Source organism: Geotrypetes seraphini, chromosome 2 (genome assembly GCF_902459505.1).
Source record: "Geotrypetes seraphini chromosome 2, aGeoSer1.1, whole genome shotgun sequence".
In the NCBI taxonomy this organism is placed as follows: Eukaryota; Metazoa; Chordata; class Amphibia; order Gymnophiona; family Dermophiidae; genus Geotrypetes; species Geotrypetes seraphini.
The window spans coordinates 452,367,945-452,386,699 of record NC_047085.1 but is presented as its reverse complement, the minus strand read 5'-3'; the positions used below and the strand labels follow the sequence as shown (position 1 = coordinate 452,386,699).

Genomic DNA, 18,755 nt, shown 5'->3' with positions numbered 1-18,755 from the left:
ATGCCTCTCCATGGAACATTGTTTTTTTCACAGACAGAATGGGAAAGAGCCCTCATGAATCAGGCCCTAAGTAAGAATATGACTCAGTTTTTGCAAAATTGCATGATATAAAAGTTCATGAAATGTTCCTGGTTGCAGCTTCATAAAAATTGATATCACTGGCAAGTCTAAATATCCAGAAATGAGGGCAATATTAAGTTAGACATCAAACACATTGAGAGATATAGATAAATTGTGTGCAAATATGTATGCATGTGTTCAATGGTGATATCAATTTAGGAGGGGTAGTTATTAAACTAAACTAAAACCTACAATTTCACCACAACCCAGTATTGCTCAGGTCACTAACCTGTGTAGTACTTTGGTCTTGCAGGTTAATGACTCAATACGTTGAGTTTTGTGAAGCTGCAATCAGGAACATTTCAGGCTCATGGCTACAGAAATGCTAAGAGAGCAAGCCCGCAATGGGGCACCCTTGATCACTTTAAAAAATACCCCCTCCCTCTGGGACCTACTAGGGGTCTTTTTATGAATAATGGTTAAATAGGAGTGAGACCCAGTCATTCATGCCTCATCAATGTCTGTGTTCAATGCATCCAAATTCCCCTAGCAATAGTCTCATGGTACTATCTCCAGGAATCAAGCAGCCAGATTGGAAGCATATTGAGTTTGTTTCCTTTGTGGTACAGTATCTAAAACCCATGACACAAAAAGGGGTTGATTTACCACTAATTAAAAAAAATTATGACTGATAATTTCTGTTATCAGTGTTTAAATCCTAGCTTGCCAGTCTTTTATTGTTTCATTATCTAAATTGGAAAGTATAATTCACATTTACTTACCTGAGGCTTGAATCAAAAATTGCTGGGCAGCATACTGATAGTAAAATCTCATCTTCCCAAGGAAACACCTTAATATCAAGAGGGAAAGAAGTTTGTAGGTGGTCATGATTGTCCAGCAAGAGGAGGAAAAGGAAAGAAGGGATGATTACAGTTTTGCAAGAATCCTCGTACATCCCGTCCATTGCATCCTACTGAGAATATAATCTAGTCATCCAAATGAATGACATTGATAAGACTGACACAGTCTTCCTTTGATAAAACCATGCTGTCTCTAATAAAACATCTAGTGATTTAGTAGACCCTTTTCATTTAACTGACTAGTAATTTCTCACCTCTTCCCTATTATCACTCTTTATGAAGAAGACTGAAATGAAATTTGACCTTTTCTACTCTTGCAGAACTATTTCCAACCCAAATATATTGAACATATTCATTAAGAGACCTATCGGAGCTTTTCCGATTGGTTCTTCCCATGTGACCCTGGGCAAGTCATGTAATTCTCCACTATCCCAGGTACATTAGATAGATTTTGAGCCCACCAGGACAGATAGGGAAAATGCCTGTATGTAAACTGCATTGGTTGTATAACTACAAAAAGGCGGCATACAAGTCCCTTTCCCTTCCCCTTTTAATACCCTAGAAATACCCTGTCTACTTCATGGCTTTGTTCACTATATTTTTGGAGCTAGTTCTATGCAAACAATACCTTTTATAACAAGTGCGAATCCTGCTCCTGTTTCACCCATTTTCTGCTTCCAGGAATGCTTTTTTTATATGTTGTATGAAAGTAGACCCTATTTTTGCATGGGCACAGGTTTTATACATGCACAGTTGGATGTGTAAAATGCTGTTCTACACATCATAGACACTTGCAAAATGCCACTTACTATGAGATTGTCCCATGTTTGCCTCTCATGATGTCATGGTTATTGAACTGTAATATCTCAGTGACTCTCCCTTTTTCTCTTTTCTTATTACTGCATCCATAAGCAGGTTTCTAATTATATTGTATACTTTTTCTTTTAAAATGTAGTATGTCAAGAAAATTAATTAAACTGATATTAAGCTTCTGTCTGTAGTGCTTAGTATTTCTTTATTGATATACCATAAAACCTTTTGATAATTTGTTATTTTTTTGTCCTAGGTAAATGGAGTAGACTTAGCAGGAAAAACCCAAGAAGAAGTAGTGTCTCTTCTGAGAAGCACCAAGACAGGAGGAACAGTGAGCCTCCTGATTGTTCGCCAAGAAGATACCTTCCAGCCAAGAGAAATGGTACATAATGTGCAAGCAACTTAGTAGAATAGTAGTGGAATGTTCATGAAATATCTACCGTGTTTCCCCAAAAATAAGATCTACCCCCAAAATAAGCCCTAGCATAATTTTCGAGGTAGGTCTTAATATAAGCCCTACCCCAAAAATAAGCCCTAGTCCCTGGATTCACTGGCAGCAGTTTTTCCCCCACCGCACAGCTGAACCCCCGCTGACACTCCATCCTTCTCTCCTATCCAATCCCCACCGACCGCAAGCCCTACATACCTCCCTCCTCCATAGCAGCGTTGTGTCAGCAGCACTTTAAACAGGCTGCTTCGCAGACTTCTCCCGCTGGGGCCTTCCATGTGCTGCGTTACTAATGACATCATCAGTGATGTGACAGAGGGAATTCCCCAACAGGAGATGGCTGTGAAGCAGCTGTTTAGAGTGCTGCCAGCCCGATGTTGCTCTAGAGGGAGGTATATATGGCTCGTTGTCAGCAGGGTTCGGATGGGAGGGAAGGATGGGGTAGGGTCAGCAGAGATTCGGCTGCGCGGGGAGGGCAGGTGCTCCTGCACAAGGGATGGGAGGGAGGGAGGGAAGTATAGAAGCTGGGCAAGGGTTGTGCTGCACGAGGGATGGGGAAGGAGGGAGGGATAGAAAGATGCTGCAGAGGGAAGGCACAAGGGGATGGGTGAGAGGGGAGGAAAGATGCTGCACATGTGGGGGAAAGAAAGGAAAGAGGAAGAATTGGGGTGAAGGGAAAGATGATCATGTATATGGAAAAAATAAGCCCTACCCTGAAAATAAGACCTAGTGTGTTTTTTGGGCCCAAAATTAATATGACACTGTCTTATTTTGGGGGAAACACAGTATTTGAGTCAGAGGAGCATTTGTCTCTAAGAAATGTTTTCATTCTTCTGTTTCAACTTTATACTCTGTTTATCATTTCTTTACTTCTGGGTTTAGATCTAAATACAATAATTTGGAAGTTGACAGTTCAAAATTTTTATGTTGTTCAGCTTAAATTATATTCATGTAAACATTGGGACTCTATAGTAATATAACTATCAAATTACAATTATGTGGTTTTTCTTTCTGTAAAAGAATCACAGCCAAGTCTCTAAGAAGCCATCTAGGGTTCTGGAGCTTTGCTGTGTCACTTCTTATGTACATTTGTACTGTTGCCTGAAATCTCTTCTCTGAAGTGTGTTTAGTCTGTTATTTATATTCTCTGTGCATTTCATCAGTCATTCTTTTTGTGTCCAACACTTGCTAGCCAAATTTTCATCAATTTCTCCAATGTAATAGTCATCTTACCCCTGTAGAAATTGTGTTCCTTACAGAGTTTATCATTTTCTTTTGTCGTCTTTGTCAGTATTTTGTACTTCAAAGCAGCATAGCTTTTAGTACTGAAATACAGAAAGGCTCTTTCAGTTATAATAGTACTTAATTGTATGAGATCACTTTGAGGACTTCTATTTGTGGTTGATTCTAAGGGAGGTAGTATTGGGAACAATGCCAGGAAGATGCTCTTATGGAATGAGGAGTGTAAGCATGGTGCACCTTTCTGGAATGGGGTTGGCATCTAAAACAGTAGTAGCTTTTTGAGAAGGCATGGAAAGGCAAAGAGGATTTGTGATCACTAAAAGTAAGCTTGACCTAGCAGCTCATATTTAAGTACTTTTAGTATCATACTAGCCTGATTCAACAATGAGCAATGAGGCAATCACAATGAATGGCAAATCTTTGTTTATGAGATATAAGAAGTTGTAATAGAAGACAACCACATGGCAGGGTTTATCTGGCAAATGGTTATTGGTACAATGCACTAGCAGCAGTGTTTGTGTGGTGGGTTCCAAATTCTGTAATAATGAAAGTCCTAGCAGAAGCGTAGCTGCCCATGTAGCTGGGGTTGTTAGTAAGCTACTCTGAAGACATGGAAGCCTCACTGATGATAATGACTGTTTAGATCAGGCTTTGATAATGGAATCAAACCAGTTGCTGGATACAATTCTGGAGTAACTACTCCTAGTTAACATGTAGGTGCTTACATAACCCTGTCTGTCTACAGGCCACACAAGGGACCTCGGAGGCTCTTATAGTGGCCAGTGTTTGTGAGGTATATGTGGTATACAAATATACAATGTAATCTAATTCTGGTAAGCAGGTCCAAGCAGTGTATAGGCAAATATAACAGTAAAGAAAGGAACTCCATAGTTAAAAGTAAAGTGGAGAACAAAAATTAGAGGTATCGACCATCATAAAGAAAAGAAAAACCTCTACTAATCAGATAGTGTAGCCAAACATCCAAGTCCACCCACAAAGAAGACCAGGGACAATAAAAGAAAGGAGGCAAGCAACCATCAGCCAACTCAAAAAAATAACTCTTAAGAAGAGATTTAAACCCTGGTGAGGAAAATTTTAAATGAATAGTTGGGGGGAAGATCATTCTATAATCTAGGGGAAAGGAAAAAGAAGGCAGAGCAGTGAGTAGATTTCCAAACATTCATTTTTAAGCATTAGGGACAGCAAATGATTAGAGTCAAGCGACACAGTGCACGAGATAGGTTGTATAGAATAGTAAAAGATGACAGAATGAAGAGCTCTATGGGTAATAATAAGAATTTTAAAAGAGATCTGAAAGCTAATAGTCAGTGAAGCTGAGAAAGAAAAGGTGCAATAAGATCATACTTTTGTGCTCTAAACAGGAGCCTTGCTGCTGTATTTTGGACAGTTTGGAAATGTTTGAGAGTGAGGGAGACCAGCATAGATCACATTGCAGTAGACAAGCTGGGAGATGAACAAAGCTTGAGAAGCTGTATGAAGAGCAGAGAAATAAAGAAAATCATGGAGGAAGTGAAGTGTACAAAGCAAAACAAAATAAGATTTTACTGTTTTGAAAATTTGGTTTTTAAAGGATAGCTGGGAATCAAACCAGACCCTCAGGCACTTAAACATAGGGATGGTGGGAACTGACTGGCCAAATAGTAGTGGGACACAGGTGTTATAGGCACAGAGAGTGATCCAGAAACCTGCAAGCAAGTTGAAGTCTTATCTGGATTCAAAACCAATGTATTAGAGGAGAGCCAAGATGCTAATTTTGTGGTTAAGCTTGGAAAGGTGAGTAATGGGGAGAACTAAGTAGATATTTGGTATGCTCTTTTCAAGAGGGTAGAGTGCAGATGAGGAAGACAAATGATTGTCATGGATAAAGAAAAATATTACAGATGGTATCATGCTATGCATCTTTAGCAGTGTGGACAGAATAGCTAGGCAGACTAGATGGGCCAGATGGTCATTCATTTTCTGCTGTGGTTTACTACAGTACTATTTGTTTTGTTTAAGCAATTTCTAAAGCATAATAATAATAATTAAAAAAAATACACACACTGAATAGGTGACATCTACACTAAATTCCCAGCCATGAAACCCAATAAGCTTGAATTACATAAAAGCATTGAAGGCCAGATTCTGTAATCGGTGCCTAAAAATGATAGGCACCTAAAGTTAGACGCCTTTGCATGCATGTCAATCACACTTAGGTGCCCATTACAGAATTACACTTAGCGGCACCTAACTTAAAACTTAGGCACCTGTAATATAGGCCAGGGTTTTAAAAGCCTACATTACAGATGCCTAAGTCCTTTAGAGAACTGTGCCTAGCGGTGCCTAAGTCTTTCTCCACCCCCTAAACATGCCTACTTTGTAGAAACGTGTCTAAGAAGATAGGTGTCTGTCTTCCAGTTAACTTTGTTTTCAATTTTGAGCTTCTTAAAGTTCATAATTGAAGCCAATTTACTGATTAAGCTAGGAGCCTGATCAACTGAATGTATGGAATTCTATTTTATGTTCAGCTGCGACTTTGTTCCATTTTGTCCGCCTCCTCCTTCATATAAATCCCATCATCCCTGGTTTTATTATGACTTTTGCCTTCCTAAAAGACAGATTAGAAGAGCTGGTTCATGGAGTGCTGTGCAGGGTACAGACAGGTCCTCTTCACGGTTTTCCTGAACTTAATGGCAGTTTTTGATCTTGTGAACCACTTGCTTCTGATTAGCAGATGATTCCAGGAGCTTTGCTGTTCCTGTGCATTTTTCCATCCCTATTTTATTTTTGGAAGAGACCTCTGGCTGGACTATAATTTCTTTTCCCTTTTTGAATCATTGATGGGTATCGCTAACTGAGGTTTCATATTTACAGTCAATTCCACCAAAAAAGGTCTAATAAAAAGAAAGCACTTTGGTAAATCGAGAATTAATGCTGATATAAAGACGATGTAATAGTTGAGTTGGAGATGTATCATCAAGGTAGGGCATGAAGTTGTCACAGTCTCTGAAAACACTTTTTTAAGGACAGATGAAAACTGAAAGGAAAAAGTGTTGGGAATCAATTCTTACACAAGTTCTTAAAAATAATCTACTAGTATGATAGGGGAACCAGAAAGAAGGTGTGCCATAGAAGGATACTTCAATCTACCTCGGAACCAGGAAGCTGCTGTTTTTGAAAGATTTAGTATAATAAAATTGTCCAGGAATCAAAAGAAAACTAAATCCAGACTCTGTTATCTCTGGCTCAAATCAGGGGTGTAGAGATTAATATATGTGAGTTTACCAGACAAAATGTTCTTTTTTTTAATTGTATCTTTCTTGTAGAATTGACTGCCCTCGTGTCTGAGCTGAACTTTTTCAGAAGGAGTTTGGATACTATTAAAGACTCACTTTCTGGAGCATTAGTCGTTGTATAAAGAGGGGTTGGTCGCATATAGCCTGCAGATATACAGATTCATAGCTTCTGTGTTTAAGCTTTTCTTCCACTTTTGCTACGTGTCATTGCAATGGAGATCCTTTTCTTTTTAAATTTTTTTTTACTATAAATTCTTCAATATATTTTAGCTGAAAGGTAAAATAAACACCAAGCTACCCATTCTCAGGGGGTGATTTCCCCATTGATGATTCAAATACAGAAAGACGTAATCATCGAGCCAACAACCTTTCAGAAGAGAAAAACTTGAATGGGAGAATGCACAAGATCAACAAAGCTGCTGACCATATCTGAGCTCCGTTTAGTTCCTTCTGTGTCTGGTTGTCTTTATCCTGTTTACATCAAGTCATGCACATAACATCTTTCTTAAAAATGTGATCTAAAAATAGGTTACAGACTCTGAAAAATTTGTTAAAATGCTGCATCATATCCCTACAAGGGAGAAAGTTGAGAGGAGGCACAATGAATCTGACAAGTTTTAACACATTTAACTTGTTTTCTATCTCATTTTCTTCAAAGAGCTCAGAACAGGTTACAGGTTAAGAAACATCATATACACTTAACAGGTTACAACAGGTTCAATACATGTTTTTATCCTAACTCGACACATATTAGGGATCTAATACTAATATATATAATATACAGTTTACAGATTAAATTTGCCACAGTTACAGTTCAAGATTTTTCTAATCTAAACTAATACTTGGCTTTATATATCGAGTCTTCATTTTAAGAAAGCCCGACCCGATTTACAATAGTTAACTTAAAAAAAATATAAACCATAAAATAAAAATTTTGAAAAGAATTAATTTCATTACAAGTTTTATCCTAATGTGACATGTACCGAGGATCTAGTAGCAATTTACATTTCTTTGTAATCCATAAAGGGTTGCATTAAACCTGTGATTCAGGGAGTTGCAAATTATTTCAAAGCCAAAGGGTAAAAAGTGAGTTTTGAAGTCAGATATGGAAAATGGGGATAGTATAACTTACAGGAGAGGATTTCAGTCAGCCCTCAATATACATGTATAGCTCCCTCAATTCCCATGTTAATGTGACATAAGAAAATAAGAACATGAGAACTGCCATCTCCGGATCAGACCTTTGGTCCATCAAGTCCGGCGATCCGCACACGCGGAGGCCCAACCAGGTGTACACCTGGCGTAATTTTAGTCACCCATATCCCTCTATGCCTCTCATAAGGAGATGTGCATCTAGTTTGCTTTTAAATCCTAGAACGGTGGATTCCGCAATAACCTCCTCTGGGAGGGCATTCCAGGTGTTCACCATTCATTGCGTGAAGCAGAACTTCCTGATATTTGTCCTGGACTTGTCCCCCCTTAGCTTCAGTCCATGTCCTCTTGTCCGTGTCATATTGGACATTGTAAATAATTTTTTTCCTGCTCTATTTTGTCGATCCTCACGGGAAATCATTTTTATGTCCCTGCAAATTATTTTCCTGTCCCTGCTCCATTCTTACAAGCTCTGTCCTCATCTGCAGAAACCTCAAACACTTTAAAATCATAAATGTTTGAGGCTTGTGCGGTTAAGGCAGAGCTTACAGGATTGGGACAGGGACAGCGACAAAACTTATGGGGATGGGGTGGGGAAATTGAGTTCCTGCAGGGACGGTAAAAAAAATTGTCCCCATGTCATTCTCTATTCTCGACGACACCATCCACGTAGCCATGCATTCATCTACAGGATGCATGCTTATCTGTCCTGGCCCTTACCCTTGACAGGGAGGATGAATGAGAATACCATATAGAGAACAAATTGATATCAAGTTGTATTAAATTACCAGACCTCAAATGCCCAAGGTATTACTTGAATAATTTTTCATGCCCTTACTGGGGTAATGTGTTCATCATTGGTCTTGATAAAGTGACATGTGACATTCATTTCAATAAATATAAAGTGCATAAGGTGCTGTGAGGAAGGCACTTATCTTTCATGCCCGATGGCTGCCCAACCGTTTCACACTCGGTTTCATCAGGGGCTATGCCTCCTTGTATTCATGCACCAGTCCCTAGAAAGAACAAACCTTATGAATATTAAGAAATGTGAGAATCCTGACAATACCTATTTATGACAATTAATATAAGAGTAAATATCCTACATAATGTCTTATTAATAGAATAATCCAATACATTAGATTTTTTTAAAAATTAGATTAAAAAAAAAAATTAATTGCAATTAAAGAACATCTAAGTTCCAAAATTCTATTGGCTCATTTAATATATGTTACTACCTGAAAGCATTGATTGTTAACCTAAAGAGTACATCTTTAAAACCAAAAGAATGGATATTAAAAAACATAAGTCTCTCCTAAGAAGCTCACACGTACAAAACTTTATCGCAAGGGAGCTAGTATTGAATTCCACTTTCCCCTACAATATCATAAATAATTAGATAAGAATTCTCTAGTGCCCATTTGATTAATTAATGGAGCTTATAGAACATGCTTTCTTAATTGCTTCTGAAAGGATAAAAATCTTTTCTAAATAGATCATAAAAGTTAACAACGTGGTCTTTTTCTTTTATAAAAACTTTAAATTAATGGCCGCGACTTTAACGGTCTTTAAAATGATTGACAGTTTGATAAATCAATAAATGACACCTGAACACTTATCCAAAAATGCCTTTTTATTTAAACCAACATTTAAAAATTTCACTAAACTTCTTATTACTTACTTTTTAGGGAGATTTAGTTTGAACAAAAGTAACGAGCACCTGCACAGCCTGTATCATGTCTGAGCGCTGTCAAAATGGTGGCGGCTTTTAAATAGAATGCTCACACTCCAACCAATCGCAAATTAGCATTGTGCAATCTAAGGCTCATTAGAAAACGCGATCTGAATTTAGATATAAACAAGGCATCACTCGCATCTCACGTTTTAAAAAACCACTGGCTTCTTAATATAAAGAAACTTTAAATTCAAAAGAATTGCATGTACCCAAACTGCCCGAGTTGTAACAAAACGCAGCCAAAATGGCATCAACTTATAAATAAAACACTCACCATCTAACCAATCACAACTGAGCATGACATCATCTAAAGCTCAGTTGTGAATTTAAATGTCTTTACTAAATCTTGCTTTAGACTAAAATGTTAGATCTTATGGCAAAGACTAGAATAAAAAAACAGAAAAAAATCAAATAATTAAAAAAAAATCTTCCATTCAATGTTACTGTTCAGTTCCAATCTCTCCATAACATCTTGGATTTTGGCACCAGGCAGACAGCATACTTCCTGTGACATCATGTCTGGTGTGCAGATGGACTCTTCTTTACCCCTCAGAAAGGAATTGCCAACCACCAGTATGCCTCCTAGTGGTCATGGATTCAGCAATTTGGGGGATTTCAAGCTTTGGTCCTTCCTCTCCCTGGGTCCTTCCAGGGGCAACATATTTTATCTCCTTTCCTGAACTGAATATTTGCCTCTTACCCTATGTCTAAATGATGAGAAAGGACCTTTTCACAGTTTACTCTGTGAGTGGTGTTTCCCCAAATGAGACAGATGGAAATCACAACATTCATTCAAGCTTTTTCAGGTGAACCAGCTGCTTGTGGCCTTTTTTCCTTCCTCAGCCTCTCGCATTTGATTTGGTTGAGGCAATATTCCCTAACTTAATGTCCCAGCCATTAACCGGTTTTAAGAAGTGTGGCAGGTGCCAATGGACTATCTCGGTGACAGACCCGTATATTTGGTGCATACAGTGTCTAGGATCGGAACACCACATCAACTTGTGCACGTGATGTTTCACCTTAAAAAGTGCACCTTAAAAAGCCGCCTTCTACAGCAAAAACAACTTTTCAATGCCAGTATAGAAGAGGATCATTCTTCGCGTTCAACTTCTTTGGCACCAACTCCAAAGGTGCCGCAGTCCACGGCACCGGTAGTAAAGGCATCGTGTTCTGCAACACTGCCGGTAAAGGTACCGCATAAATTGAACTGCAAGTGAAGGCACCGTCCTCCAAGGTGTCACGACCTTCCTCGACACTGCCTTCTACTCTGGAGTCACAACCTTTTGCTCCTTCTGGTAAGCCAGCGAGGAAGCCACCAGTCTCCCAGTTGGGGTTGACCATTAAGGTTTTGAGTCCAGTCATGCTGGCCAAACAACGACCCCTTTTGTAACTTGCTCTAAAATCTAGGGGTTTCTCCTCATTGGATCGGGTTGCGGCACCAATGGTACCGGCGTCAAAGCCAAGGGTACAAGTGCCATCTGTGGAACAAGTAGCAGCACCGATGGTACCAGCGACAATGCCACAGGTACCAGTAGCTACTTTGAAAGAGCAATTTGTACAGTTCTTTCATGCAGAGTATGGTCACATAGTTAATCTTTTGACCCCAGCATCGGCTCTGTCAGTACCGGTCCAGCCTGATCGTACCAACACCAGTACTCAGTCTTCAGTGCCGTCTCTAGGAATTCGGTACCGTCCATCATCCAGGCATGCATCCAAGACTACTGCTTCCAGTCACAGCTCTTCCAAGCATTGTTCTCCTTCTCCTCAATGCTCACATTCGAGTAAATCTTCTCACAAATCCAAGCATAGCTCTTCTAAACATTCAGAAAAGTGTAAGCATCGGACCCCTTCTCCTTCCCAGGATCAGTACCGACGTCACAAGAGACATAGATCTCAATCAACAGTAGTGGACGCTGAACTTCACGTTCAATCTTCTCTTGGTGCTTCTCCTTCAACAACAATTTGATGACTCTCCTGAGGGTTCTCCACCTCTCTCTCCTAAAGAGTCATCCCCTCCAGAGACTCTTTCTTTCTCTTGTTGTATTAGACAACTTGGTAAGGACATTTCTCTTAAGCTGGAAGATGACTCCAAATATATACCTGAATACATGCAACGATATCAAGCAACCTACAAAGGAGGTGCTTAAGCTTCCTCTTCATGCAATTTTGAAAGACACTTTATAAAAACTGGGAATCTCCCTTATCAGTGCCAGTGGCGCCTAGAAAGCTGGACTCCACTTACAAAATTGTTCCTACTGCCTTCATTTTACTCTGTTGGTAGGGAAAAAAACAGGCAAAATGCAGTTGATAGCTCCCTTAAAGTTAATTTGAGTAGAACCAGATTTATAGGTAAAAAAGTTTCATATTGTACTTTCATTAGCATTAAGAACATTTTCTTTCTATTTCATCATTTATACTTGATAATTTGCCTTGCTACTGAATTCTGGAATAATCACTTCATCAGCATCCTGAGACCTCTCTAGGTTTTAGTGAGATGATGTTTGCAGCTGATTTCTTCCAGTCAGCTATATTAGTTGCTGCTTAATCCACAATACTACATCATATGGAGGTGAATACAGAAAATTGTAGGATCTTGACATTTACTGCTGACATCCCCCCCCCCTCCATTTAAACCTTAACCCTTCCTTCATTTTAATATAATCAGCCAATTTTATTCTTTATTTTCCTGTCAAAATTCTGGTTTTTCCCCCTACTCCCTTTCCTTCCTTTCTCTAACTATTCTGGCACTCTAGTCAGCAAAAACAAATTAGTCTGTGGGAGAGAAGGTAGCTTCCAAGTTTAATGATCTTCGCCTTTGATCGTTCAGATACAGGCTCTTCAAATTAGCTATCTTATTATAAACTTTCAAACATTTTGGTTTTCACTTTTTTGCTTACACCCTAAGAGGAGTATGTATTGTAGTGGTTAGAGCTACAGCCTCAGCCCCCTGAGGTTGTGGGTTCAAAACCCCACGCTGCTCCTTCTGACCATGACAAGTCACTTAATCCTCCACTGCCCCAGGACATTAGATAGACTGTGAGCCTGCTGGGACAGATAGGGAAAATGCTTGAGTACCTGATTTGTTAACTGTTCTGAGCTCCTTTGGGAGGATGGGCTAAAAAATCAAACAAATAAATAAAATGTTAAGGCCAGGTAACACATACAACCTCATCATGTTGCTGAAAGGAACTTTCTTCCTGGACTGATTTTGGAAGGAAGTTTCTTCTCAGATTGAGGAAGTTTTTCCTATGATATGAAAAACTGGAAACTTGCTGGACTAAGTGTATATCCCGCGATGAAGACTACATAGTTTAACTTGCTTTTTTTAACCAGACTTTTCAAACCACCCTTGTAGCACTTTGTAGTACTATATATGAAGTCCTGAGTATCTCTTTTTGGCCAGCAGGGTTCACTGTGATAACAGCTGCTGCATTTTTTTCCCTCCTATGGGCTTAACAATTGGAGCTGGGTCAAATTCACAATATTTTATATCTAATGTTGTCAGAAGACATGGCAAATTGAATGAATTATTACGTTTTGATAGGCTTACATATACACCACCTCAATCTTTAACTTGGCAAGTGCCCATGTTATTTTATGATACATAATAGATGTCATAAAATTCTTAAGATTACAATCAAGAGTTCATAGACTTCACTCAGGACCTCAGTGGCACCACTTAGGGCTCAAAGCTCTCATAGCCACTAAGCTTTATGTGCAACCTCTGTCTTTAGTCTGTAAAATTCAATTTTTGATCTTTTTTTTTCTTAAATATTTCATTATAACAACAAGCTAACTTATCTTAAAAACATGTCCAAGTTGGCCAGGGGATTATTTGTTTAACATGCACCGTGTTTCATCTTTATATATGTCAGAGGCACCAATAATTGGCCTTTTCATGTAAAAATGCTAGGCATTTTTCTACAAAGTACACACCAAAGTTTATTAGGACTAAGGCCCCTAAATAAATGGAGCAAGGAAGGGGTGAAAGGAATTGAAAAGGATCAAGGAAGGAGCTATAAAGAGAAGAGAGGCTGGGTGATGGGAACAGGGACTAATAGTAGCGCTGTGGGGGAGGAGTGAGAGAAATTCAGGAAGATTGCATGGACTCTGTGAGGGAACGTTGCTAGCAGAAGGAGACATGATCTGGGAGAGAGGAAAAGAGCAGGCATAGGGGGACACAAGCTTTAGACAGATATGGAGAGTAGCTGTGTGGGACTGGGGAAAAAAGCAGCCTGAGAGAAATGTGGTGGTGTGGTCACTGTGGAGAAATCAGACATGAGGGTAGGGTGAGAAGTGGAGGAGGGAGTAAGACTAGAAGAAGTGAGATGAGAGAAGCTATAGAGAGAAACCATGAAGAGACAAATATACATGGAGGAAAAAGAAATGATGATAACATGGAAAGAAGACTGGAAGAAAATCCTTGAAAGGAGGAGCATTAGGGCAGAGAAAAACCAAGATCAAGGATAGTCAAGAGGATTGAATTTAAACTGCAGACACAAAGGTTGCAAAATTGTTCTATGTTTTTAGTAAAAATTTCTGTACCAGCTGGGCTGGATCAAGGACTGGCAAATACCATACCATATAATTTTCTACATGGATTCAATTAGGCTTACAATACGATTTGTAACAGATATAGCAGTTATGGTAGAATGTGTGGTAACAATTGGTCAAAGGTCATAAGATTACAAAGAGAGAGTATTCAGTGCTGCCTAAAGTAAGATTAGTACCAGTTATGGTAGTTACAGTGGCGTGCCTAGAGAACAGATGACCATTTAGTCCAATGTATCTCAAACAGTATGCCAATGCACAGTAGTGTGCCCCAAAGAGATTCCAGGTGTGCCACTAGAGATTCCAGAATTACTTTGTTTTTAAAATTCCCTTGAGCAGTATACACTAGTATAGATGACATGTACAAAACTCTGTCAATGTTATAAGCATCTGTTTTCATAAGGATACAGCTACTAGACAATCATCATTCTTTGCCGTGATTGGTCCTTGAAAAGTAAGTAATTTTATTTTTATTTTTGTAGCAGTAGTTATCCTAACTTAACCAATCAAGGCTTTGTTACCGTTTGGACCTTCTTATTTTTGCGAACTTGGATTTTTAGCTCTGATAGAAATTAAATTTTAAAAAAAGAGAACGACTGCAGATGGTGGATGATGAAATACATGTTTGCTTGTCGACTATTGAGCCGCATTTTGAGTTAATTTGCACTCAAAAACAAGCACATCCATCACATTGATTAGTAGACATTCAGGCCCTGATTCTCCAAAAGTGCGTCCCGATTTTAGGCAGCTGTAGGCGTCTTACAGCTGTCTAATCAGCCAATCGGGATGCACGTTTTTTTAAAAAAATGCTCCCCAGGCAGGCCTGAAGGCGCCTCCGGGAGCCTAGGGAGACCCGCAAGACGCCTAAGCTCGCCTAAGGGCCTTAGGCGAACCTAGGTGGCCCTACGCTTCTCCCTAGTAGAGGAAGAAACCTTAAAATGTAGGCCAGCAAAATGCTGGTCTACATTGTAAGTAGACGCAGCCGCTATACTTATCGCGGCAAGGGATCTCTCTGCTGCTATAAGTATAGCAGGCCGCGGCCTGTCCGATCGGATGCCCCCCCCCTCCGACACTACCGACCGCCCCCCCTGACACTACCAACCGCCCCCCCCGACATTACCGATCTCCCTCCCACCCCGTACCGATCTCCCTGCCACCCCGACACTACCGATCCCTCCTGCCAGAAGATGCCCCCCCCCGACAATATGGATCGCTAACAACCCCCAAACCTCCAAACTAACCTGTTCTTCAGGCCAGACGGTTCTTGCCCATCCAGCTGGTAGGCCCGCCTCATCGAAATGAGGCGGGCGGGCCCGGCCCTTCCCAGCCCATCCCGCCGAAGCCTAAGGCCTGATTGGCCCAGGCTCTAGAAGCCTGGACCAATCAGGCCTTAGGCATAGCAGGTCCGCCCATCCCCACTAAGTCTAAGGTCTGATTGGCCAATCAGGCCTTAGATTAAGTGGGGATGGGTGGACCCGCTATGCCTAAGGCCTGATTGGTCCAGGCTTCTAGAGCCTGGGCCAATCAGGCCTTAGGCTTCGGCGGGATGGGCCGGGAAGGGGTGAGCCCGCCTCATTTCGACGAAGCAGGCAAGAACCGTCTGGCCTGAAGAACAGGTTAGTTTGGAGGTTTGGGGGTTGTTAGCACCGGGGGGGGGGGGGGGGTGCGTCTTCGGGCAGGAGGGATTGGACACCCTCCTGCCAGCAATCGGTAGTGTCGGGGTGGGAGGGGGTGGTCGGTAGTGTCAGAGGGGGGGGCATCCGATCGGACAGGCCGCGGCCCGCTATACTTATAGCGGCAGAGAGATCCCTTGCCGCGATAAGTGTAGCGGGCCGTGTCTAATATAACCCGATTCTCTAACCAGCGTCTGTAACATGGACGCCGGTTACAGTATCGGGGTTTTAGTGTAGGCCGATTCTGAATAGGACGCCTCTCCCAGGCGTCCTATACAAAATCAGGGCCTAGGTGTCTTGCGGGCCTCGCCTTCAATATAGGCGGCCTGCCTGGGGAGCATTTAAAAAAAACAAACAAAACGTGCATCCCGATTGGCTGATTAGACAGCTGTAGGACGCCTACAGCTGCCTAAAATCGGGACGCACTTTTGGAGAATCAGGGCATCATAATATATCTAAAAAAGGGAAAGTTTTACTAATTGGTGATTTTAACATACCGGATGTTGATTGGGGCATCCCTATTGTAGGGTCTTCTAGAAGTAGAGAGATCCTGGATTCTCTGAAAAGAGAAGTGTTCCAGCAGTTGGTAATGGAACTTACGTGGAATGGGGTCATACTGGACTTAGTGCTTACAAACGGAGAAAGTGTTTCTGATGTTACATTGGGTGATCATCTGGCGTCCAGTGATCACTGCATTGTATGTTTTAATATTAAGACAGGTATAGAGAGGGCTCATTCAAAAGTAAAGGTTCTAGACTTTAAAAAAAACTAGCTTTGTTCATTTGGAAGATTACATCAAGAAATTGTATTCTGGATGGGAACATCTGGTAGGAGCAGAAATGCAGGGGGCAAAACTGAATGGAGTTATTGTAAGGGCGATAAATGTTTTAGTGTGACAAGTAAGTAAAGGTAAGAAGACGGTCACTTTGGTTTTGCAAAGTAGTAGCTGAGAAGGTAAGGAATAAAAAGTTAGCTTTCTTAAACTACAAAGGATCGCAGAAAGAGGAAAACAGACAAAAATATCTGGAAAAGTTAAGAGAGGCTGGTCGTGAAGTCAGGAAATCGATGATACAAATGGAAAATAAAAATAGCTTGACACGGTAAAATGGGGAGACAAAACATTTTTTTAGATACATCAGTGATAGGAAGAGTACAAAAGTGGTATTATGAGACTCAAAGGTGAAGGGGAGGAATATGCAGAAGCTGATAAAGAAAAGGCTGAATTGCTTAACAGACATTTCTGTTCTGTGTTCATAACTGAAGATGTAATGTAATGTAATGTAATTTATTTCTTATATACCGCTACATCCGTTAGGTTCTAAGCGGTTTACAGAAAATATACATTAAGATTAGAAATAGGAAAGGTACTTGAAAAATTCCCTTACTGTCCCGAAGGCTCACAATCTAACTAAAGTACCTGGAGGGTAATAGAGAAGTGAAAAGTAGAGTTAGAGGAAAAATAAAAATAAAATAAACATTTTAACAAGATTTTAGTTTCCAGAAAAAGGGCTTCTTCAGGGAAGAGACTTGGCCGACAGTCCCAAGATGTCTATGTCTCCTCCCCTGCGATGTTCTCCCATCCATGCATTCCCTCCCAGACACACTGCCCGTGCCCCAGCCGCTCCAAGGAGGCTGCCCCAGATGAGGCCCACGATGAATGCAGGATTCTCTCCTCTGCGGGAAAGCCGCCCGGAGCCGACAGTCGATCTTCATAGCGGATTGCAGGGGGGGAAGAGTTCACACTCTTGGTAGGATCGGGTCTGTGTTCTCTCGGTGGTTGTGGCTGGTCTCGTTGCTGCTTAGGTGTAAAAGCAGTTGATCTCCACTGCTGCTGATATTTAAAAGCAGGCAGATTGATCTCTCCAATGGACTGCAGGGGGAGGAGTTCACAATCCTGGGAAGATCTGGGAACAGGAGCACAGAAGACAAATGGAAATAGGGATGGTAGAGTAGTAGACCCCGATCGATTTTCAGAAGGTTGTGTTCACGAGGAGCTAGCTAAATTAAAGGTAGATGAAGTGATGGGGCCGATGGTGTACATCCGAGGGTGCTGAAGGAACTTAGGGAAGTTCTTGTGCCTTCGCTGACTGACCTTTTCAATGCTTCTCTAGAGTTGGGAGTGGGACCGGAAGACTGGAGAAGAGCGGATAATGGTCCCTCTACACAAAAGTGGATGTAAGGAAGATATAGGAAATTTAAGGCCAGTAAGTCTAACTTCTGTGGTAAGCAAATTAATGGAAATACTTTTAAAACAGAGAATGATGAAGTTTCTGGAATCCTGTGGATTACAGGACTGAAGGCAACATGGATTCACTAAAGGTAGGTCTTGTCAGACAAATCTAATGTATTTTTTTGATTGGGTGACCAGATAATTGGGTAGAGGGAGTGCACTAGATGTGGTGTATTTAGATTTTAGCAAAGCCTTTGATGGTGTACCACACAGACATCTAATAAATACACCGAGTACTCTTGGGATGGGCCCCTAAGTGATGGGCTGGGTCAGGAACTGGTTAAGTGGAAGATGACAGAGGCTAGTGGTCAATGGAGATTATTCTGAGGAAAGGGATGTTACCATTAGTGTGCCTCAAAGTTCTGTTCTTGGGCCTGTTCTTTTTAACATTTTTATAAGCGATATTGTTGAAGGGCTGTCAGATAAGATTTTCGTCTTAGTGGATGATATTGAAATCTGCAAAAGAGTAGACACCGCATATGGTGTGAATAACATGAAGAAAGACCTAGCAAAGCTTGAAGAATGGTCTGAAATTTGGCAGCTAAAATTTAATGCTAAGAAATGCAAGGTCATGCATTTGGTCTGCAAAAGCCGAAGGAACAGTACAATTTAGGGGATGAAGAACTTATGTGCAATGATAGAAGAGCAGAACTTGGTTGTGATTGTATGTGATGATCTTAAGGTGGCCAAACAGG

The 18,755-nt window shown here is 40.7% G+C and overlaps 1 protein-coding gene across 4 annotated transcripts in view; it reads left to right on the top strand.

Annotated features, from left to right (window-relative positions):
- Positions 1-18,755, top strand: part of PARD3 (par-3 family cell polarity regulator) — a 1,241,096-nt gene that overhangs the window by 642,727 nt on the left and 579,614 nt on the right. For all 4 annotated transcript variants that reach the window (XM_033931514.1, XM_033931513.1, XM_033931516.1 and 1 more), the window contains exon 11: positions 1,987-2,115. In XM_033931514.1, coding sequence (XP_033787405.1) covers positions 1,987-2,115 — 129 coding nt within the window. The remainder of the gene's footprint in view (positions 1-1,986; positions 2,116-18,755) is intronic.